Genomic DNA, 25,552 nt, shown 5'->3' with positions numbered 1-25,552 from the left:
ATGACAGGTTATGATGTATTGGTTTATGTCAAGGTTTCATAACAAAGACATCTCAAACAATTTTTATATTTGCATTAAAAATGTTATAATTGAGTGAATGACACTTGTCATAAACATGCATAAAACCTGTCATGATTATGAAGGTGTCATGTCAGTAAGTGTTACCGAGAAAGTTTCAAGATTTTGAAAAATGCGATTAATCAGACTCCCATTGAAGCTCAGTATGCTCTTTGGATCATTTTAAAGGGACAGTTCACCCCAAAATCAAAATTCTGTTATTAATTACTCACTCAAACCTGTAAAACTTTTTGAAGCGTCAAAGTGGTAGTTGCGTAGCTGTCAACGGAGGGACTGAAAGCTCTCTGATTTCCTCAAAAAGATCTTCATTTGTGTTCCGAAGATAATCAAGTCGTACGGGTCTGGAACGACATGAGTATGAGTAATTAATGATCGAATTTTTATTTTGGGTGCGTTATCCCTTTAAATCCAGCTGGAAAAAATGATCATCAGATTTTACATTCAACACAATTAAATGTTTTACTATTCAATTTATTAATTCCGGTAACACTTTGCAATAAGGTCATAAAGCTTAGTTAACTAACATTGTTACATTTATGAATCTTTGTTAACATTAGTTAATAAAAATACAACTGTCCATTGTTAGTTTACATCAGCTCATGTCTATTAACCAATATTAACGGATACAATTTTTGTTTATGACTATGCATTAGTAAAAGTTGAGATTAATCGATGCTTTAGAAGTATTATTCGTTGTTAGTTCATGTTCACTAACAACAAAATAACAACGGTAACCTTACTGTTACCTATTAGTCTGATATACAGTATTATAAGATGATTAATATAAGATAGCCTACGTGTTCTTCCTCTGGGTGGAACGTGTTCTTCCTACGTGTTCTTCCCCCTGTTTTTGTCTTTCGCCTTGAGAAAAGAGTACACTGCCACATAGTGATGATTCATGGTTTTATGCTTTGTTATGTGGCCAAAGGACTCCAAATGGAGGGTTTCTCAGTAATGGTGTATAAAAGGCTTTTACGGAGAAGAGTAGATAATTACTTACAGGGAGGAGAGAATAAACAAAAAGAGGAAAATTACTTTATTACTTAAAGGCTTATCTTTATTTCTGCAGTTTACGCTGAACAAAATTTGGTGTATGATTTATAAATTTCACTGGGTAGTAGCCTACATTTCACAAATAATTACAAAGAGACGACATTACACATTGGATTAAACATGATATTTTGAAGTAGAATGACTGAAACATATTTTTTTTTTACAGTGTATTCTTTCATTTTTCAATGTGTATAAGCACCTTCAAATTCCAAAGGCATGAGGACAAACGCTCTCGAGTATTAACTGAGTGAATGGACCATTAGTGATGTGGTGTTTGATTTTATAGGAACTCTTTATGGAATATATACCAGGCCATCAGGCTGTGAAATTAAATCTCATTCACCTTCCACATAATCCACATAAATCTGACATTGCACACTCCTTCGTGCACTGTGGTCTCATTGCAGTGGAGTTTAACCCCCCAAAAAGATCTTGAAGGTTTCATTGTTTTCCACCAGAACCAGCAAATCCGAGGCACTGTCATAATTTGTCCTGTTTGCTATCTCGTATCTCTCTGTTAAATCTAGTTCATGCCTGTTATGATTAAGGTTAGTCGTTCATACATTTGCATAATGCAAAGTGGAAAAAAAGGGGTGAAAATAGCTGCTATCCCTAAAATGTACACTGTCCTGATAACCTTATTTACTGCATCCCAGCTGATCGGGCAGATCTTTCGTTTTGTTTGATATCTCTAACCTGAAACTGCATGTGTGCCTTAGGGCGGTCCTGGAAATGTATAACTGGAAGCCTCAGTGCAACTGTATCATTTCATCCTTGCAGAGACAGAACACATCAGTACATGAAAGTTTCATGTTGTTGCGTGTAATAGATGAGACCAACTGTACCGATTGTTTTTCCACGGAGGGATTAGGAATAGTTTTGGCTATTCCTAAAATTAATTTAAACGGGTGGTATAATGCCCCTTTATACAATATGTATGTCAGCAGAGTGTATATGTTAAGTTTTAGCTCAAAATTCCCCATGTATAATTTTTTACAGCATGTTAAAATTGCCCGTTTATGAGGATAAGTATAAACGCATCGTTCCGCGTGTGTGTCCCTTTAAATGCAAATGAGCTGCTGCTCCCGGCACAAAGGGTGGAGCTTCAAGAGCTTGTGTGTGTTAGCAGCTACATGCTATTGCATTTGTGTTACGTACTGTATTGCATGTAAAAAGATGGATGAGCAGAATACTACAACTCTTCGCAACATGGAATGTGTGTTACCGGGGGAGGGCTTTATGTAAATTTTAAGGTTAGTGATGTCACTTACCCCGGAGGAATGTTGTGTAGCTAGTCCCTATCAGCCGTTTGTTGTATTCCTTCAAAAATGATTTCTTTAAAAGCAAACATCTTTCTTTGCGTACTTTGAGCATTCTAACTTTGCAGATGTTGTTAAAGGGATACTCCACTTTTTTTTTGGAAATAGGCTCATTTTACCACTCCCCCAGAGTTAAACAGAGTTAAAAGTTTTACCGTTTTTGAATCCATTCAGCTGATTTTCTGATATTTAGAAGACTATATCAGTAACCAGACAGTTTCTGGTCTCATTGACTTCCATAGTATATTTTTTTCCTACTATGGTAGTCAATGAGACCAGAAACTGTCCGGTTACTGATATTCTTCTAAATATCAAAAAAAAAAAAAAAAATTGGCTGAATGGATTCAAAAACGGTAAAACTCAACAGTTTAACTCTGGGGGAGTGGTAAAATGAGCCTATTTCCAAAAAAAGTCACTCTTAGTAGAAAGGGCTCTATATATAGAATCTTAAAGGGTTTAGTCTGACACTTATATTGAAACTTGGGGGTATCAATAGGATCATTTAATGGATTTCTCGAGTTCACTCTTAGATATAATTAAATAGATTAAAGGTTGTTCTTATTTGGCGTGCTGTCCGAGGGGAGGGCTTCAAGCTCAGAATTTGGCCCGAACCCAGAGTACTCCCTGTCCCAGGCTGGGATAGTTGTAGAGGGATGTTGTAAAACTGTCATGGAACAGAGGTAAGTCTGCTGTATATATACACCTCTTATCTAGTTAATTGAGTTGATTAACTGAATGTGCTTCTCCCGTGTTAATTAAATTCATTTTCACCTCAGCAACTTTTAGAAGAAAAGGTTATATATAGAACCTTAAATGGTTCGATCTGGCTCTTCATATATTAAATCTTTTCTGGGTTTCAATTACAGTGTGGGGTCATTTTATGGATGAAGTTTTAATGAATTTAGTTTCAATTTTTAATTTTAATTCATTTTTTTTTATTTAACACATTATCACTGGAATAAAATTGAAGTAAGCCATTAAACATTAAAATATTAAGCAATCATTTAAGATATTTCTCCTTATATAGAACATTTAAAGGGGTCTGGACATAATAAAATAAATATGCCTTGATCTTTTAAAGGGATAGTTCACTTTGGAATTAATTGTTGGTATGTTTTAGCTTACCTCAAGGGCATCCAAGATGCAGGTGTCTTTGTTTCCGCAGTAGTTTCAATTTTGATATTTTTAGGTCAAACCGTTCTTGTCTGTCAGTCATATAATGGAGGTATATGGGGTCCACCTCAAAGAGCATGCAGAGAGAAGTCCAAATTAAACATGATTTAATGACTAATAATTGTGAGTACACATTGATGGGCTAAGACACGAAACAAGCGGTTTGTGTGAGAAAACGAACAGTATTTATATAATTTTTACCTTTTGTAATCAGTCACGTCCAAGTACTTCTATACTGCGCTCATTGCATTGATGCATGTCGCATTGATACACATTTATAACCGCTCGTTTCGTGTCTTAGGCCATCAATGTGTACTTAAATTTACAAGTCTCTAAATCATGTTTAATTTGGACTTCTCTGTGCATGCCCTTTGAGGTGGACCCCATATACCTCCATTATATGACTGACAGAAAAGAACGGTTTGACTTAAAAATATCAAAATTGAAAATACTGTGGGAAAAAAGACACCAACATCTTGGATGCCCTTGAGGTAGGCTGAAACATATCAAAAAATAATTTCAAAGTGAACTATCGCTTTAACATATAAGTGGCCCTGTATCATACACCCAGCTCAATGCAGCGCCAGGGTGCGACGCAAGTGTTTTATGCAAGTTTCAGCCCAACGCAGTTATCATTTTTATGTCCTGCACCACGTTGTTTAAATAGCAAAATGCATTTGCACACATCTGTTTGCCCAAAGTGTTTCCTATGCGATGATGTTGGCCAATCATAACAGTGGCCGTTTACTTACAAGCCTTAAAGGAACCGCCATTTAAAAACAGATCATTCAGATTGAGGCTTGAAAATAATCAGTTTTCTGCATATATAACTTTATTAACACTTTAAGGACCAGGAAAAATTCTGAAACGCTTAAGTTGGTGACTTTAGGCTTCCCATCATAGACCTAAAGATGTAAACACAAGTCTCAATATGGTAATATACCAGAATTTACCTTAATAGTTGAGATGAAAAAAAATGTTCATAATTTAATGTAACATAATATAAACTGACGATAATTAAGTACACCATTGCTTAGATAAGCAAGTTCTCTTTGGCTTTGGGTTGGGAAGGTTGAAGCTTTGTAGGTAACTTCGCAACACCTATATCTATGGAGAAAGTTATATTTAGTATCTCATTCCCAACCTATATTTTATGGATGGTTTGGAACAGGTTGGGAATAAAATGAATGGGCAGCCGTGGTCTTTCTAGTGGGCAATATATCATAAAGACAGTTTTGTGCATTGTAAGCAGAAATTAGAGGAACCCAGATTCCCACAATGGGAGCTGAGCAGTCTATGTGGACTACGTTTATTTGAACTGTGTCTAGCTTCGTAGAGATATTTGAATGTTAGGAGTATTTTGTATGATTTATTACACTAACAACAGAATACTAAACGGTACCATGCTTTTAGGATTGTCTATACATTGCAAAGGAGGTGAATCTAAGGTGACATATACCACAAAGAGGTTCATTTATAAATATTCCATATGAAAAAAAGTATGCCCTTGAGGTGAAGAAGTGCACTTAATTGCATTGAATGTGCCCTTGTAGTGTACTTTAAAATTTAGAAGTATATTTTTTTAAAAAAAAAACTGTACTTGCAGATAATATAATAAAATAAGAGAATTAACTAAAATTGCTTACTTTAATTTTGATCACTCCAGTCCAGCTCCCCTCCAGGATTTCCATGTCCCTCGTATCACTCTCTCCACACTGGTGAGAGAAATTCTTAGGGAGTGTAGGTTTTTCTTTGGTTGGCATGGCCCTAATAAGACCCTATACCACACCATATAGTTTTTTTATTATTATTATTTGCATTATGTACAAAAAAAAGACAGGCGACAAACAAAACTGTAAGACACTTCCATTTCGATCAATACAGAGTATGGATTTGGGAAAAAAAAGAGCAAGGGTCAAGACAATACTACATCAATATTTGATTACTTCGTAATCAATATTTAAATGACAAAAAAACTCTAAAATATTTTAGTAGATGTCTTAAACGTCATAATTTTCCAGCAAGTTCACAGTGGGTATTCAATAAATATACCACAATCAACCTCTCCAGACATGTCGGCAAGCGCGCCATCTTGGAACAGTCAAATTGTTGTCACTCACAGTAGGAATCAATGATACCACGACATTGCGCAACCCATGTTTTGATATGTATTAATAACTCAATTTTACAGGTTTTAACAATGGTAGGGGAGAGCGGGGCACAATAATGCTTTTTGACTTTCTCAGTTTGTGTGAATTAGGGTTTATAGTATTTTTTTTTCCCACATTAATTTCCCACATGTCTAGTACAATTATGTGGTTTTGTTTTATTAATACAGTGTATACCTTTTTCTTGATTTACCCTGAAAGAATGGAAGTGAAATGTGACAACATGCCCCATAGGTACATTGTAACATCACAGTATAACAGCTTAAAATGCTATCTGATAATCAAAAAAATATACAAGTCAAACCAAAATATTTTCTTAGTAAAATACAATTATTCACTCCTTCAAATAAAATAATGGAATTTTTTAATATTTAAAAATAAAGTAATTTTTGAGTTTGACAACAACCACACCGGAAAACAGCTATACAGCATAGTTCAAAACAATATAATAATTAATAACTTTTGAACATTGACTCTCAGTCTTTTTTTACATGTTTCTCAAATTTTCTCAATAGAATTCATAAAGTATAGAATATAGTTTTCTAATTTCTAATAATTTCCCATTGTATCGCAGTGTTACAACATGCACAACTGGGGTTTAAACCCTGCTAGTGTCTTCTGCTAGTTAGCGAAGCATTAAACAACTATATCAACTGATAAATAACAGATTGGAGATAAAAATAATATCAGATTTGTCTAATTTTAAATAAATACAGATGAAAAATTAACTTGTACACACTCAGTCAACTTGCTCGAATGGCGACGGCTTATGTGTTGCGGACTATATATATATAGGACCTGAACAAACCGTTGCATAATTTTGTATTAAAGCCTAGTTGAGCAGAATTAAATTGACCTCCCTTATGCTTCTCTGAAATCTCAAGAGTCTATAAACTTTATTGTTACATAAGGATGCCAATTATTTTAGACCATGCTTTATGAAAGTGTAATGAAATATTCTCTCATCTCATCTGCCTTTATATTTTTAGCCCTTCATTTTACCATTTCCCCCCCGTTTGTTTGAAAACAAAATTGCAGCGGCCCCCTGTGACCTTTTATATTGCAAAGTTTTAATATTTCAGAGTATTATTCAGTTTCAGAAGGGCTTATGCTTCGATGAGAGTGACTCATGAGCATGAAGTGCATGTGACGAGTGTGCATGTGTGTGTCCACTCGAGAGGAGTATTTCAGATAAGTCCTCAGTGTCCCGGTGTAAGTGTGCATCCAGAAGGCTTTGATGATTGTGCCTGCATGCTTTCAGAAACACGCTTTCCAACCACTCGAGTCCCACTCGAATGCTCAGCATTTATTCAGCAGCCCGCCGGTCCGCCATCACAAGAGCTTCTATTTAACAAGCGCCGCTCTGACAAAAGCCTTCTGCACCGTCCCAATACATTAGAGGGAATATACTTGTGCTTTTGAAGTGCACTAAGAGGACACAGTCCTACTTCATCCCGATCAAGCGCTAGGAAATTCTTTGATTATGAAGCCACTCCAGAAGAGCTTGTGTGTTTTGTGTGCCATCATACATCGCAGAAGGATCTCGGTTTCATCAGGGGACACGGGCTGTTCTCTCACTGTGTTTGCTAATTGATTTTGTGTTTTCTTGTTGTCTGTGGGGGAGTGAATGTGTTGTACTCCTCGCTCCTTCAGTCTTGGCCCTTCTGGTGTTTACACTTATAAACAGGGCAAACAGAAGGAACACGACTCCAAGCTCGCGCCGCGAGAGCAGCTGTCACTATGGAGCAGGCGGTGGTGCTACACATATTCACGCAGACTTACGCAGTCAAACATGTTACCAAGGGTCAAATCAACATGTTGTAAGCCACGATGACCTGTGGAAAAGATGCATCCACATCCTGTTTACAACCACACCCAATCCATAAAGAAAATACTAAAATACTGTGTTTTATATTATGTTGTTTAGTGAATTAGGATTTTGGACCAATGAGAATTCACAGTGAGCTACCCCAACAATTTGATTTTGATCCCCATTGAATTGCATTGTATAGACAAAAAAGTCTGCAAAAACAATCTCAATCTGTGGTGAAGAAAGTAAGTCATACAGGTTTGGAACTATTTTCTATAGTGTTCAATCTATTTTAGTTTTAATTTCTATATATATTTATATATATAGCTTTTATATATATTTATTTTAGAAATGTTATGACTTCCACATGAGTGTGCTTCAGTTAGTTGCCATGTATATATATTTTTTTTAATTTTAGTTTTAGGTTCAAAGGTGCAGAAATCGTTTTCTGAGAAACACTGTTGATTTTTGAGATCATCAAAACAAACATGCCACTAAACAAAAGGATCACACCCCTATCTTGATAGCTCCGCCCCCAAATTGACAAATAATCTATGCAACACAGAAACCTCCCCTCTAAAGAGTGCAACTCTTACTACTGCTGATTGGCTACAAGTGTGTTGTGGCGCTCGGTCTGATCCACTTTCAACAGTGTTTCTCAGAAATCACTTACTGCAACTTTAATTACCAATATTAACACATTTCATTCATTACTTTGAGAACAATATGCTGTAACAGCATCAGTTATATGAATTCTGACATGGTAAAGTTAAGGACTTAATGAGAGTAAGAGTGTCAGATTAATTGAGAAACTGTTGTAAGTGACTGGAAAAAAAAAAGTTTTTTTTTTTTTTTTTTGCTATAGGGATCAAACCTCACTGGTCACACTGTATGCTTTTTTTAATTTTTAATTTTTTAGTTTTTTAGGTATAGATCTTATGTAGCCCCGCCCCTTTTCAGCGCTGCGCTCGTTGTCTTTTGACTCTTTGGTCTTTTGACGTTGTCTTTGACCTGGAAGTCTTTGACTTTTTTTTTTTTTTTTTTTGAAGTCTTTTGACTTCTCGCATGCGCGAGATTTGCGATCTGCGTACACCAGCTTACACCACTTCAGATCGCAAATCTCGCGCATGCGTCGTGGAAATCTATAAGGAAGTCTCGTTCTGGCCTACAAGGAAGAAAAAAATAGTCGAATAAACTCGTTATTTTTGTTTGTTTTTTCGCACAAAAAGTATTCGCGTCGCTTGATAAACATATAGTTGAGCCACGGTAGTCACTTGGGATATTTAAACATTTTCTTCATTGACTTTTTGGGCCGTCAAGAGGCAGTCCCTTAGGAGCCAATGTGGTAGTTATACAGCTCTCAAATTTAATCAAAAATATCTTCATTTGTGTTCCGAAGACGAACGAAGGTCTTACGGGGTTGGTACAGCATGGGGGTGAGTAATTAATGACTTAATTTTCATTTTTGGGTGAACTAACCCTTTAAGACATTTGCTTTAGAATGCTCATGATAAACATTACAATGCTCATGATAACTTTTGTTAACTCTACAATAAGTAAATCCACTTCACCAGCTAATTACTCCCCGACAGAGCGACCGCAAAAACCGGAAGTACAAAGACAATGTTCTAAAGATGACGGCTCCCACGTTTCTCTGGTCCATTAGGTCTATATGAGAGGCACGGGAGCGCGCATGGCATGCACGTCACATCCAATGGATCTCACAGAAAATCCGACACGGAGACTTCACATAGAAATAGGAATACTGGCCTTCAGAGGTAATAGCAAAACCCGACAAGTAGATCATTGTAATGTGTGATTACTTAACCCTCACACACAGGCAATAAAAACAGACCTTGAGCTGTAGGCTATGTTTTTGATTCACTAAAAGAACAGGCTCATAAGACTCAGCTTTAGAGTCAGACTTCAGTGGTGATGATTTTAGATGAATATTGACGGTTTTTTTTTTTATGTTATATCCACATCAGTGGAAAAACTGCACATGCGAGCGCCATTAACAGAACCAAATATCATGAAAATCGTTCTGGTAAATCGTTTTTTTTAAAACGGTTCTCGGTTTTCTTGTCATGATCCCTTTACCTTCTAACTGTATTTTTTTTCCAGCTTGCATAACTATTAAGAAGGTATTGACTTTCTCTCTCTCGCTTTGGAGGACATACAAAGTTTTTATATTTTGTTCAACAAAGAATTGTAGGCTACTTTTGAGTTTTAATAGCCTACACCAAGACTTCGGTTTGTTCTTGTACCAATATCCAGACACATAAAACTTGTCTGGTGGGTGCAGAATGTCCTTAAATAATGCTGTATCTGGGTTTAAATAAGCCCTGGATCAGTACATTCTTTCTAAAAATGCACAGAGACAGCAGCTTCCAAACACTGCAACTAGACCACATCACAGCTGTGTTTACTGACTTGCACTGGTTGTTGTTTGTGTGCAGGATGAAGACCTTTTCACACCACCAAATGCTTGAAAACCTTTCTAAACCAGCAGCAGAAAAGCTCAAGTAAAGCTGCTTTTAGTGTCTTCTCCCTGTGTGATCTTTACAGATTGTAACCTTACTGATTGTATGTTGTGTTATCTAAAATGATTTATAATATCAAATGATCTTGCTCTTCCCTGTATTTGTCACTCGGGGGCAGCAAAGTCCTGTTGCACCAAATCTGAATCAAGAACTGTGATGCTCAATATACAGTTCATATGTATTTGACCGTTTAAGCTCACCTTTCATTCAACTTTATTCATATTTTTGTTGTTATTTGTCAGGCTATATTGTTTTAACACATTTCCAAGTACTGAATTACACTAAATTAACTTAAAAAGTTCAAACGACTGTATAATTGTAAGTAGTTATATGACTCATGGTCTCTTAGAATATTATTGAAGATATTCTTTACTTTCTACAGCCAGCATATGTTCTGGTTGCAGGCACATTCATCAAGTGTTAAGAATCCAATGCTAAACTGGTTAGGGACCACAGAGCAAGAATAAATCATTGTTGTCTCGGCCGTTTAGGTGCTATATGTCTAGAGTATGCTTGACAAATAAATAGTGGCTTCACACAAATTTTATTTTTTCATTTCCCATAATGTTTCCAGAATGGCAACATATCTGTGTGTGTGTGTGCCTTCAGCCTCCATATTCTGGTCAAACAGTCTCCTGTTAAAGGGACTCTGTGTAGGAAATACCCCCATCTAGTGGTTAAATAGTATTTTGCATTCAAACGAATTTTGCTCTCCAGCGCCTCGCTTTTTCAAGTGCGTATTGCATCTACGGTTGCCGTTATGTACCAAAAATGCTATGACAGGATGTCTTGTAGTAACACTTCATCGAGTTTTTCTCCAGGTGAACAGGTTTGTAACTTAAAAAAAAAAACAGCAACTTATGTGTTAACTTATGTGTACAATTTATGTGTCTAGCTGTATAAATTAATTTTAATTCTCTGTACAATCTTATCCACATAGCAAAATCACAATTTTAGCTAATTGATCATTTATATATAAAAAGAAAGCTATAGAAAATCTTACAGAGAGCAATATTTTCTTCAATATTTTCTTACAATCATTATCTCTATATTCTTACTGAATTTATAGGTTATAAAGAATTAACTTACAAACCTTGTTTTTAGCACCTTCCTTCACAATAGCTGCGAGTAAAGTAGTCAATAGCTGCTATTCATCAAAGACCTTGTTTAACTTTTTTACCTATAAATGTTAGGCTATACTGTCTATATAATAAAGTACACAACCAAGCAATGACAAAAAAATTAAGTCAGACTGTAACATTGACTAACCTGTCGAGGAGAAAGCAGGCAACTTCAGCGTCTCTTCTGAAATCTTTCTGCTGCATTAGCTCTTTCCACGGTTGAAAACGCTATCCCGATATAGCGTTTGCACATTGCACACTGAGCCATTGCACACTGAGCACGAAATATTCGTATGCGTATTTTCCTGTACGTCAGCCTAAAAATTCGTCACGCATAGAAACCTTGCACACCGAGTCCGTTGCGTATTTATTAAACCTTTGCGGGAAAAAACGCAAAAATACCAAATGGATTCGTCAAGCAGTGAGGATGATTTTTGCCCTCTCTCATAGCCTATTGAAAAGAGAAGAAATAGAAAATATCCATCCAATCCTGAAATTGCGCCGAGAGGAAGGAGCATTATCAAGAAGTTGCGAATTTATCCTGAGCGATTCAAAATTTACCTCAGAATGTCAGCGGGACAGTTTGATGCTTTGCTAGCGATTCTGGAGCCACATATTAAAAACAAGACCACCAATTTCCGTGAACCAATCGATTCTGAACGGAGGCTGGCAGTGTGTCTGGTATGGACCAGGTATGGACACACAAACACACACACACCCGCGCGCGGCCCTGTGGAAGCGCTGGGCAGACAGAACAGCTAGGCTGTTATTGTGTATTGTGTGTATTGTGCCCAAATAATACATTAGTTATCGAATAGGCTGCTCAATCACACTTTATTCGATCCTAAATTTCAATCTGATTGAAAGGGGAGGTTTATTAATTTCATAATCCAATATAGAGAAGAGAACATAAACACATAAACACTCGAATTGAAAACCGAAACTGAAAGCACGGCGCATAATGTTCAATGATTTGAGGACGAGCTCCCCCGGCCCTGAATTGTCAAAAGACCTCTCAAAATGCTGGCTCTGGATGCGAAAAACGCAGAAAATCGAACCATATCCGATTAATTTTATGACGGAAAAATGAATGGTCTTGTTTTATTGCAATCTCCGGTCACGTTTCCTTTTTCGTTCAAGTCTGGCATTTTTTTGCGAGGAGGATGCATTCTCCTGTGACTCGGCATATGGTCCGCAATTACAAATAATAGAGCAAAAGAGCAATCATAGGAGTGCAATGCAGCCGTTTAAACTTGCAGGGAATGCGCCTCTCAATGTGACGTGACGATGGCTCTGAGTCTGAACGAAAACGCGTTGTGGAAACGCGTTTGGCTGGTGGTACTTTTTGACCCTCTCTGCTATTATAGTTTTCAAGATGGCGGAACGGACATGGAAGCCTCCGTGAACCTACCCGTCCCATGTACATAAAGATAATAAATTCTTCATTTACGAGGATAAGTCAGATAATTTGCAGAGGTATTTGTACACCATTGAGGACATATTTATGAATAAAAATATTGATTTCAGATAATAAAATACCTAAAAATCTACACAGAGTCCCTTTAAAGTTGGTGCTGAGTGAATTATGTCTAACGTTATATTAAATGATTATGCCAATCCAGATTCAGGCTAAACGTGTCATTCACTTAGCGTCCTTCTAATGACGTTTACATCCATTTGTCAATCTTCAGTCTTGCATTTTTCATGATGGAAAAAAAAAAAACGTAATCATGTGCTGTTCATAGCAATGACCTCTGTGTAGTGTGCTTGCGGCCGCTGTCATTAGGGTCCTATCTGTTACCATTTTATTTGTAGCAGCTGAGCTCCCTCTAAATATAGCTCAGGGCACTGATGGCAGCCTTTGTGCGGCTCGCTAAAGTAATCATTCAGACAAGACAGCCTGTGTGTGTGTGTGTGTGTGTGTGTGTGTGTTATCTGTTTCTTTCTTTCTCACCTGTGTATAGTGAAAGGGGAGTGTGAATGAAGGATTCACACATGAGCATATTGTGTGTATGAAGACACCCCATCTCCGTACTTGTGTATGGATCCTTTTGTGTTCTGTGTTTCTATGGATACCGGACTTTGGAACAACTTGATTTGTAGATGCGCGACCTCAGAAAGCCGTCTAAATAAGATCAAATGGCACTGTATGCGCTCTTTCATGAATGCATACGCAGTATGCACGTGATTTTACGTGCTTGAGCACAATAGGAGGACAATAATTAAATGCATTGGGTGCTTGTGGAGCAATCAGAATCTGGTCGTGCTAATCTTTAGTCTCAGCTTGTGCCATTCGCTGCACATGATTGGCTATGTTGGAATTTATTATATGATGGAAAAATGTTTCATATTTAATGTGTCTTGTGCATTTTTTAAAGTGTGAACTAGTTCAAGTGATTCATTGGAAATAATATAAATTAACTCATGTGAGCACTTCTCTAATAGGGAGGGGGGTGGGGGGGGGGTAAATTCACATATATCTAAAAAAAGAAAAAAAGAAGTATTTTTCCTATTTTTACCCTAAATCGGCTGAAGTGAGCGTCATTGAGAATGTGACATTACGTGTAATACATACTGGAAGCCAGAGGGCGCCCTCACACAGAAAGTTAACAAGTGAGACTCATTAAAACCAGACATAAGAAGTGGACAGAGCCATCTCATTGGAACTCTATGGGCTCTATGCACGGCGGTATTTCCGGTGACGCATTAGGGATGCTCGATAACTTCCGCCGATCGTAGAGTCCAATGCAATACCGAGAATTTATATTGAATTTTATACTCCATGGTTATACTAAAGAAACGTTAGTCACAAAAACAGATAAAACAGACACCCCTCGTTGTGTTTATGCTTCTTTTTAAAATTATATTAAATAAACATAACTACCCAGAAAGCAAACTGACATTGAATCAACGTGGAAATATGACATCGAAACAACGTTGATTTGACATTGTTTTGCTCATCGAATTAACGTTGAACGTGTCATTCTTTCAAAACTAACGGAAAATCAACTTGAAATCAACCCGTTGTTTCAACGTTATGAAAGCAAACCAATTTTCGATTTTCATTTAGCTTTGAAGAATGCCGCGTCTGACGTTGGTTCAACGTTAATTCGATGAGCAAAATCAACGTTGTTTCAATGTCATGAGAGACGTCGTTTCCACGTTGATTCAATGTCAGTTTGCTGTCTGGGTATATATAAAATTACATCTAAACGTATGTACGCTTCGCTTCAAAGACGGGAGGACAGTAAATTTTGAAGACTCTGCCATAATCCCGTTTTCTCCGGTTTTCCTCCGCTTTAATCTACACAACCGGAAATGGACGAGCATCCTTACGTCAAATGCGGAACTTATGCGTGCATATAGCCCATTGAGACAAGTGAAGCCCATTTTTAGCGATTTTTTTTTTTTATTATTTTTTTAATTTTTTAATTTTTTTTAGGACTTCTGTCCCTGACGCGCAGACTCAAAAAGAGCTTGACGATGTAGATGTGAAGTGAGCGCCCCGTCTGTCTTCTAGTGGCGGTGGCATGAGAAATCAGAATCATTCCCTTCCAAAACTTGCAGAGGCGGAGAGTGTGAATAGGAGCTGTCCATGAGCTAGGAACAGGAGACACTTTAGGACTGTGCATGCGCATTTGGTGGACCAACCCCGAAATAAACATGTTTTGTTTTAACGCCATTTGAGGAATATTTATGCAACGCCTCTGTACTTCGATTTCTCTCAACATGAGGACAGAAGGAGCTGTCAGTCAATACATGTGAAAACAATTACTTATTTGAAAAAGTAACTCCGATGTTTTGTTGTAAATTTGAAAAGTAATGCGTTACTTTACTAGTTACTTGATTAAGTAACTCGAGTTACTTGTAATGAGTTACCCCCAACACTGGTTATAAGTGTTAGTATTTATAGTGTTTTATATTTCCTTTTAATTTTAACACTTCAACTTAAACTTTCCATGAGTTCCCAAAGTTATTTTTTTAAGTTTAAGTTTTTAATCTAAAAAAACAAAATTGGGGACTTTTTTGTTATTGTGTTCGTTAACAATAACAAAACTGTATGAAACTTTCAAGCAAGTTTCACTCTTCAGAAGAGCAAAAAAAGTATGAATCCTGTAGAAATATTATATGATAAGTACGTATAATATAACAGTATGTTTATATTATTTTCTGTCATTGTGTAATTGAGGTGGAGAGTTTCAATGGGGTTGGAGATCTGTGAGCACAGGAAGGTGAACCACAAGAAGTCGTGACTTTAAAATGACCCTTTGGTGCTTTGTTGGGTTCAGAGATACCAAATCCAGGTAATTCCATCATTCTGTCTGTAAGGCTGTCTAAATCAATCCAATGGCGGTACTCGATTAGAGGTGAAGGTCTCATGTGTGTTTCGTCTCTTCTCATGGCAAAGGGATTTTTAATTAAATGGAATACATTTTCTCTTATGTATTAACTCGTTATTTCATCTGACTCCATAGATGAAAAGGTTTTTTCAATGATATCTGTGCGTCATTCAATATACGTTGATGTTTGACTATTCCTTTTAACTCTAATGAAAATAAATTCAAAGTCTGTTAGAATAATCAAATATAACAATTTATTATGTCAGGTAAATGTATTATTACAATTTCATAATCAATTGAAAGATAATCAATGCAAACCATCAAATGTTCTAGAACAAAGTACATGGGCATGGGCATGAACTTGAACATGAGTTTACAGTGGAAATTTACTGCATAACTGCGTATCTTGAGACAAAACAATGGGCAGTGACATATTTATTTCCAACATGAGTTGGATGAGAAACCTAAGGTTAATGTGCAAACCAATCTTAGTGGCTTTTCAATTGGTATTTCAGCCTTTTAAAGTTCTAGTCTGAAAAAAAAAAGATGAACAAATCACAGTTTACTGACATTGTGACCTTGCCATTTCGGGCAATTATGTGCTTGGCGGCAAGGCTAATTTAATAGAAACAATACACCTTCATTAGCAGGCGAATCAAAAGGCCTCTTGTTTTAATCAAATCCTCCACAATAATGTGATTAGGGCCATTCTAAAGAAGAGAAAAGAAGCCATTCACAACAAACACTTACCCACTAGAGCCAGTGGCTCAAATCATTCATATGGATTAGGAGATACCTGTAAAGTTAGAAACCAACGCCTAAACAATAGAAAGGTTTTGTAGTTTTGAAAAGGCCGTATGGTAATCTGACGACTGATAACTCAGTAATCAGCTTGATGAATGATATGACATAAAAACATGCTGTATAAAGCTTTGCATAGCAATGTTTTTTGATAAAATTCATAATTTAAAGGGTTAGTTCACCCAAAAAATGAAAACGATGTTAATGACTCGCCCTCATGTCGTTCCAAGCCCGTAACACCTCCGTTCATCATTGTAAAACAGTTTAAGATATTTTAGATTTAGTCTGAGAGATTTCTGTCCCTCATTTGAAAATCTATATATGGTATAGACCATTTTGCAAGATGTAAACAACACTGGTCCAGAAACACTTCCTGTTTCAGTTTGTAGCTGTTTTTTTTTTCATTTCACATGTAAAGAAAACATCTTAAAGATGCTTGTTTAACTTTTTGATTCAGTTTTATATGTTCTGTTGGTTGTATTTTATCCTAGCTTTTATGTAGTGTTATAAAACTGAAACAGGAAGTGCTTCTGGGCCAGTGTTGTTTACATCTTGTGAAATGGTCTATACTGTCCTTGTCCAGATAGGAAATAAAGACATCATCAAAGTAGTCCATGTGACACCAGTGAGTTAGTTAGAGTGTTTTGAAGCATTGAAAATACATTTTGGTCCAAAAATAACAAAAACTACATTGTATTGTCTTCCGGTTCTGTTGTCAATCCGCGTTCAGTGACTCTAATGACATAAGACGCTGCTGACGTGTATCTGGTGCGTTCATGTATTCGGGTTCAAATAAATATGGCTGGGTGAAAAAAAGCAAGTCTTCCTCGGTGTGGAAATCCTTAGACAGGTTTTGCGAAGATTGTTTTGTTTACAGCGTGAGTATGGGTGTAACGGTTCACAAAATTCACGGTTCGGTTCCACTTCTTATACTGTCTATGGTTATTGCTGAAGTAAGCGTGTTAAACTTCCCTGCGCCCTCTTCTCCTGTGGGATAGTTCACATTGAAATTAGTTTTGGTATGTTTTAGCTTACCTAAAAGGCATCCAAGGTGTAAGTGTCTTTGTTTCCACAGTAGTTTCAATTTTGTGAATGACCAACCCAATCTCACAGGAATTCGTACGAATTTTACGAGGTGGCTAATTCGTAACAATTCGTACGGTGAGAACTAGTACGATTTTGCTGAATCGTACATATTTTACGAATTAGCCAATTCGCATGAATTCGTACGAATGACCTACCCCTGACCCCGCCCCTAAACATAACCGTCACGTGGGTTTAGACAAATCATACAAATTCGTCGTATGATGAGGTCGTATGAATTAGTACAAATTAGCCACTTTTGAATCACTCGTACGAATTCGTACGAATTGGTCGTGAGATAGCGTAGGAATGACAGACAAGAACGGTTTGACCTAAAAATATCAAAATTAATACTACTGCGAAAACAAAGACACCTACATCTTGGATGCCCTTGAGGTAATCTAAAACATACCAAAATTTAACTTTTAATAAAAAATAAAAATTAAAAAATTAACTAAGAACCTTAACATTTGCCAACAATAGATGATTTTAAAAAAAACAGTGGTGGAGGAAGTACTGAATCTCAGTACTTAAGTAGAAGTACAAATACCCAGATAAATATTTACTTTAGTAAAAGTAAGTAACACAATGACAACCATACTTAAGTAAAAAGAAAAAGTACTTTATTTTAAAGGTACTTTAAGTATTAAAAGTAAAAGTACTTGCATAACAATTTATTATCTTAATGTCAATTTTCTAATGATTAATAAAACATTTAATTCTAACTCATTCAACCTAATAGCAAACTCCTATAATGATGTTCAATAATGATGGGAAAAAATGTCACTATTTCTGAAACAAGCTTGCAATTAGGCAATATACACAAACAGCTTATCCTTACTATATGTTAATAACTATGTTTGGCAGTACACGCGATTAATTTATGGTGTAATTCTGAACCTCTTGGCTTGCCATAATCCTAACCAAACCAAACATATATTACACACGGTGTGTTTCCTATGCACGTAAAAACACATTTTTCGCGTATGAGTTGCACGATAAACACACTGCGTGTGAGACGCATTTAGTGTGACCGCCGGGTTGATATACTGTATCTATGGCAACCAAACGTCACTGGTGAGACAAGCGTGCAACGAACGAACGGTCAGATTACGTTTTGGCAGGGGAAAACCTGATCAGAAAATGTAACGAAAATGTAACAGAAGTTGTAGAAATGTAGTGGAGTAGAAAGTAGAATAATTGCTGCAAAATGTAACGAAGTAAAAGTAAAAAGTAGGCACTATTTATTGTACTTAAGTAAAGTAAAGATACGTGAAAAATGTACTTAAGTAAAGTAACGAAGTATTTGTACTTTTTTACATTCCACCACTGAAAAAAAACAATCAAGCTCAACCCAGGTTAGAAAAAGCAACGCAAAAGTAACATTGCATGACTTTCCATAAAAAGTAACTAAGTAACACAATATTGGAACACATTACAAGTAGAAGATAACTTTCCCCAAAACTCGTAGTTACGTTTTCTCGTGAGATCGGGTGGGAATTTACAAGGTTTTGATGCTGTTCTGAACGGCGCACAATTCTTTTCGCACACACCTGCTTTTTTTTGCCAGCAATACAATCATTGTGTCCTTTTGGGTTTGTTCTTCATGATTTGACAAAAATAATAAATAAAAAAACTGCTTCCTTGACAACATACGGTCTACGTGGTAAAGCCTGGAGGTGTTGCCTCTGACGGACACATGCTGTTTTTGTGTGAAGATGAGTTTCACGGGCCCGGCTATGACGGTTGGCAACACGCGTGTCAGGTGTTATCAGCACAGTGTCTGTCTGTAGGAGGAAGATAACTGGAGAGTGATGTTTCAGAGAGATCTGCTGTGGATTTCGCCTGCTTTTAGGGCTTAAGATCAGGCTTTGCTTCTCTCCAGGTCTTCCTCAATGTATCCCCCCCTTTCTTTTATTGCCATTATTCATTGATTCCCGTCGTGGTCCCTCCTTCTGCTCGGTTTTTCCCCTCTGTCTTTAATTTGGCTCTCCGCCCCCTCTGCTCTGCTCTCATCTGTTCTCAGTTAGGAGATGCAGACACTTTGAATGATGTTAAAGGCAGAGCTCTCTGTCCAGTGCAGCGGTCAGGACATGACCTGACCTGGTTAGCATGATGAACTTGGAGGGACTAGAGATGATTGCGGTCCTGGTTGTGGTTGTTGTCTTTGTTAAGGTTCTGGAGCAGTTTGGACTTTTAGAAACAAGCTTTGATGGTAAGCGCAAAGAAGGTTTCTTTATGCTTTATTTTTTTTCTCTCGAAGAATTGCTGATGTTTTGTAAGGTCTGAATCATAGTTTCTGAAACATATGTTCAGTTACATGTAGATCTGGTGCTTATTGGTTCTCTTGAATTTGCTCTCTGAATATAAGTTCAAAACAGAAACTTGCAGGATGCTAAACAGTTTTATCCAGCATTTTTGTCCATATGGTTTCAGTTATAGTGTTTGTTCGTTAATTCATTCATTCATTCACTCACTCACTCACTCATTTGTTCGTTCATTCACTAGCCTACAATTAAATAAAATTAGGTTACACTTTATTTGGTAACACACTTTATTTTACAGTGTCCTTGTTGAGCTACATACACTCTCAGTAAAAAAAGGTACAAAAGCTGTCACTGGGGCTGTACCTTTTCAAAAGGTACACTTTTGTACCCAAAGGCTGCATATTGGTACCTATTGGTACATATTACCACTTAAAATGTACATATTAGGACCTATAATGTACATATTACCACCTAAAATGGACATATTAGCAGCTAAAATGTACATATTAGCTTATGAAATGTACATATTAGGACCTATAATGTACATATTACTACCTAAAATGTACATATTAGCACCTAAAATGGACATATTAGCTCATGAAATGGACATATTAGCTCCTAAAATGTATATAAACACTTAAAATGTACATATTAGTACTTAAAACGTACATATTACCAGCTAAAATGTACATATTAGGCCCTAAATGTACATATTAGCTCCTGAAATGGACATAGTAGCACCTAAAATGTACATATTAACACTTAAAATGTACATATTAGCACATAAAATGTACATATTACCACCTCAAATGTACATAATAGGACCTATAATGTACATATTACCACCTAAAATAGACATACAGTATTAGCAGCTAAAATGTACATATTAGTTCATGAAATGTACATATTAGCACCTAAAATGTACATATTAGGACCTATAATGTACATATTACTACCTAAAATGGACATATCAGCACCTAAAATGGACATATTAGCTCATGAAATGGACATATTAGCTCCTAAAATGTACATATTAACACTTAAAATGTACATATTAGTACTTAAAACGTACATATTACCAGCTAAAATGTACATATTAGGGCCTAAATGTACATATTAGCTCCTGAAATGGACATAGTAGCACCTAAAATGTACATATTAACACTTAAAATGTACAGATATTAGTACTTAAAATGTACATATTACCTCCTAAAATTTACATATTAGGGCCTAAAATGGACAAAAGTTTACCTTTTGAATGGGTACAGCCCCAGTGACAGCTTTTGTACCCTTTTTTATGAGAGTGTATAGTCTCAATAGTAATTACTATACATTATTCATAATTTTTCAACTTACCCTATCCTAACCCTAAGTGCATAGTTAATTAAAGTGTAGTTTCATGTTTGTTACACTGGAATTATACATTTAAGTACATGTATACTATTATATATGTAATATATGTAACATGCACTGTAAAATAAAGTGTTACCTAAAATTATTATTTGGTGCTCCTGTGAATTTGTGTGACAAAGTTTACCCTTGTGAAAAAGTACAGTTAGTATAATATTAATATTATTGCTGAACTTTAGTAGGAATTAAGAACATGTATATGTAATTTTGGAATTACTTCTTGACTTTGAAATATAGTTAATCTATACTGAAAAGCATTTGTTAACTGAAATATACTTAAATGTAAACTTAAAATGTAGTTTACAGTACAACTATTAATTTAAAATTATTACAAAGAGCACTTAAGTATGTTAAGAAACAGTCATGAAAGTGTACACTTTAAGAACACTTAAGTGGCCTTTTATTAAGATATTTTAAGATGTAAGTACATTGAATGTACACTTAAGTAAAAAAGTGCATCAATAATTAAGTCCACTTTTTCATAAAAGTAAGATGGGGAAAGTTTAGTGTACTAAAGTTTGAAGTTAGTGTACATAAGTGTATAGATAAATGGATATCTCATTGATAATGTAAGACGGATTTATTTATTTTTAATTTAAGAATTGTTATAAGTTTACTGAATTTTAATAAAATGATCAATGGGATAGTGGAATAGTGTTTAATATCACTGATAGATGTTCTGACATTGTGCAACAAAATAAAATATCACCTTCTTGATTTGAAAACCTGTTGTAAGTATAATTTTCATGTTCAGAAAAATCCATACCAAACTAAAAGGCAGCTTTTTCCCTGTCATTTTAAAAGTCTCCTGAGACTACAGTCTTTCTGCTTTCCTTTTCACAGGTGAGCAGTGTGTTGTTTTGGCATATATTGTCATTATTGACCTTAGGGAAGTGCTAGATTCAATTTTTTGACAGGAATGGAAACAGGGCTGTGGTGAATAGAATACAGCGCATTCAATGGATTGTACTGTTGTTTAACAATTCGATTGTTCAGCTGATGAAATGTCTTTCCGAATAAAAAAATTCAATATGGCACCTGCCTCTATAGGTCTTTGTCATGCAGTTTCTTTGTCATGGACTGGGCTCACTTGTAACTATTTGGGTGCAATATCACTTTTTGTGTGATTCAGTTTGTTTATGCCAATAATTTATTTTTAAACAGAATATTAGATCAGTCTGTGAACTCGATGTCTGTCTGTGCTGTGAGCTCGTAGTATGCTTTATTTCCACAATCATTCTCTTCTTGTACTGTAAGTTGTCCTAGGAGATGCTGCAGACTCAGAGCACATTGTTTGTTTCTCATCACCTTTATTATTAACCTTACACGTGCATATGAGTTATTGTGTCTTATTAGGAGTGGAGTTACTGGTTTGATAGAAAAATGGTAGAACTGCTTCATAATAGATGACAAATTGACTTCAAAGATAAAATCTCTATATTTGTAAGATAAAGTTTAATGTCATACACACACCAGACATTATAAATCAAATGACACCACTAATAATCAGTTTAAAGTGTTGAAACAGTTTATACAATGGCTGCTTATGCTAACATTAGCATTAATACTTTGATTTATAGTGTTGATCAAGCTAATTGGACGGTTGCAGTTGCAGTGCATTATTCAAATGAATGTAATGATGGCAGCGTTCCCAAGCCCAATGCATCAGACTGCTAAAGCCACTGGCATTTCCGCTGATTTATCATTAATATTTATTACAATGTTAAAATCACATTTCCTCTTTCTCTCAAGCCTTGGATTTATTATGTTTTATTTGTTTTAGATCAGATCATTGTGAACAACACTTTATACCATGGTCTGGGTGAATACTCGATTCTGATTGGCTACAGGGTGTCCGTTAAAAAGTGATAGAGGACACCTAGTAAAGTAGTTCTGGTGAAACTGCCTGTTTACCATTCGAAATTAATAAATAAATGCGCTGCCTACAACGGCTGTGAGTAACCATAGCAACAGGCAGTCACATGCTCTATCATCTAACGTTAGATATTATAGCCTAATACAACAATGAGCGACTTCGTGCTATTTCTTTTAACATTTATGGAGAATATGGCAACTTTGACGACTGGTATGCTGCTGAAGAAAGAAAAAATGTAAATAAAACGGAGAAAATTACACCGCTGCTGCATTGAACTCTATTGGTAACGACGTAACTTGCGACCATAGTTGGATAACGATGCTTTCGGGAAACGCACCCCTGAATGAGACCCTGCGGGAGTTTTACGCAGCTGTCCAGACAACCAAGGCAGGAGAAGGCTGAACGTTACAGCGTTTCAAGCCTAAGGAGCCTGAGGCAAATTACCCTCTCTTTGATCTGATTAATTTATTGCCCTCTATAACGTTAAGCGCAAATCGCTGGAGATCAGAGCTAATTGTTTTTTTTGTATTGTTGTTTGATTAATTGTTTTATGAGTAATAAAAAAAAAAAAACTATGCCTACCTTTGTGTTTCATGAAAAAAAAAATGCATTTGTGAACCTGAAGGGATACGAGCTAAGCGGACTATATATATCTCCGGTTGCTAAATAAACAGTCAGGCAGGCAAGGCAAGTTATTATTTGTAAAAACTAGATTTAGCCTAATTAAAATATAAACTAATGTTTTATTTGGCAAGTGACCATGGTATAAGCGGGTTAATGCCCTCCGAGTTGTCCATTGTCAGGTTTTAATGGACTTCGGCGGAGGCAACCGTCCTCCGCTGCGCGTCGGCCGGTTTACGCCTCGCCGTCGTCCATTAAAACCTGACAATGGACACCTCGTCGGGCATTAACCCTTACATATTATAGCCTAATACAACAATGAGCGACTTCGTGCTATTTCTTTTAACATTTATGGAGAATATGGCAACTTTGACGACTGGTATGCTGCTGCTGAAGAAAGAAAAAATGTAAATAAAACGGAGAAAATTACACCGCTGCTGCTCTGCTCCATTGAACTCTATTGGTAACGACGTAACTTGCGACCATAGTTGGATAACGATGCTTTCGGGAAACGCACCCCTGAATGAGACCCTGCGAGAGTTTTACGCAGCTGTCCAGACAACCAAGGCAGGAGAAGGCTGAACGTTACAGCGTTTCAAGCCTAAGGAGCCTGAGGCAAATTACCCTCTCTTTGATCTGATTAATTTATTGCCCTCTAGCCTATAACGTTAAGCGCAAATCGCTGGAGATCAGAGCTAATTGTTTTCTTATTGTTGTTTGATTAATTGTTTTATGTGTAATAAAAAAAAAAAACTATGCCTACCTTTGTGTTTCATGAAAAAAAAATGCCTTTGTGAACCTGAAGGGATACAAGCTAAGCGGACTATATCTCCGGTTGCTAAATAAACAGTCAGGCAGGCAAGGCAAGTTATTATTTGTAAAAACTAGATTTAGCCTAATTAAAATATAAACTAATGTTTTATTTGGCAAGTGACCATGGTATAAGCGGGTTAATGCCCTCCGAGGTGTCCATTGTCAGGTTTTAATGGACTTCGGCGGAGGCAACCGTCCTCCGCTGCGCGTCGGCCGGTTTACGCCTCGCCGTCGTCCATTAAAACCTGACAATGGACACCTCGTCGGGCATTAACCCTTACTTAGAGTATTAGTTGAGTATTAGTAGACTGTTTATGGGTGTAGGAGTAGGGTTATGTACTTACAAAGTTACATTTAGACAACAGAATGTCTAAAGGGGACCATCAAGACATTTGGTTCATCTGAATCTGATTCTGAATCTCGTGTTGTAGTTAAAAATAGATACTTTGCACAGTCAGATGCAAATGGCCTCTTTCACCCAAGTCACCTCGTCTCTGCTGGAGTGACAGTGAGTGAAGGCAGTTTGCCACCAAATGACAACAGCATGATATCAGACATGAGAGCAAAAATGACGGCCCTGACAGGATCTTAGAGGAATCAGAGCCTAGATTTACTTTTGGGATTGCAGCAGGTTAAAGTAGAAAGTGAAGTATAAGAACTCCCATTGTGCAAAATTGCACTTGATGGCTTTGATAACCCTTGTTAAAAAGAAGTGCACTTAATTTTTTTAATTTGCACTTATAAAAGTCCTTCAAGTATATATATATATATATATTTTTTTTTTTTAAATATATACAGGATATATATATATATATATATATATATTGTACTTGCAAGTTTAAAGGCCACTTAAGGTACTTAAACACACTTTTTAAAGTGCTTCTTGTGCTGATGTCAAAATAAAAGTTTTACTTCAAAACACATTTTAAATCAGTTTTAATAATCGCTTTCCGTGCTTTGAAGAAGTACACAAATATTAATGTGTTGACTATCGCAAATGTGTAATTGACATACAAGTTTCAACAGAAATTACATTAAAGTATATTTTTGGTTACCATAACTTGTCAGTACGGTTC

The 25,552-nt window shown here is 36.3% G+C and overlaps 1 protein-coding gene across 6 annotated transcripts in view; it reads left to right on the top strand.

Annotated features, from left to right (window-relative positions):
* kcnip4a (potassium voltage-gated channel interacting protein 4a) overlaps positions 1-25,552 on the top strand; it is a 216,254-nt gene that overhangs the window by 121,928 nt on the left and 68,774 nt on the right. The window contains exon 1 of one of the 6 annotated variants that reach the window (XM_039669726.2): positions 18,828-19,704. The exons of the other annotated variants lie outside the window; for them this stretch is intronic. Within the exon in view, the coding sequence (XP_039525660.1) occupies positions 19,602-19,704 (103 nt within the window). The 5' untranslated portion in view covers positions 18,828-19,601. Of the gene's footprint in view, positions 1-18,827; positions 19,705-25,552 lie in introns of those variants that run through there. 6 annotated transcript variants of the gene reach the window in all.

The sequence above is a fragment of the Pimephales promelas genome, chromosome 1 (genome assembly GCF_988280905.1).
Source record: "Pimephales promelas chromosome 1, fPimPro1.hap1.1, whole genome shotgun sequence".
NCBI lineage: Eukaryota > Metazoa > Chordata > Actinopteri > Cypriniformes > Leuciscidae > Pimephales > Pimephales promelas.
The sequence above is the reverse complement of the archived record's forward strand: the minus strand, read 5'-3'. Positions and strand labels throughout refer to the sequence as shown.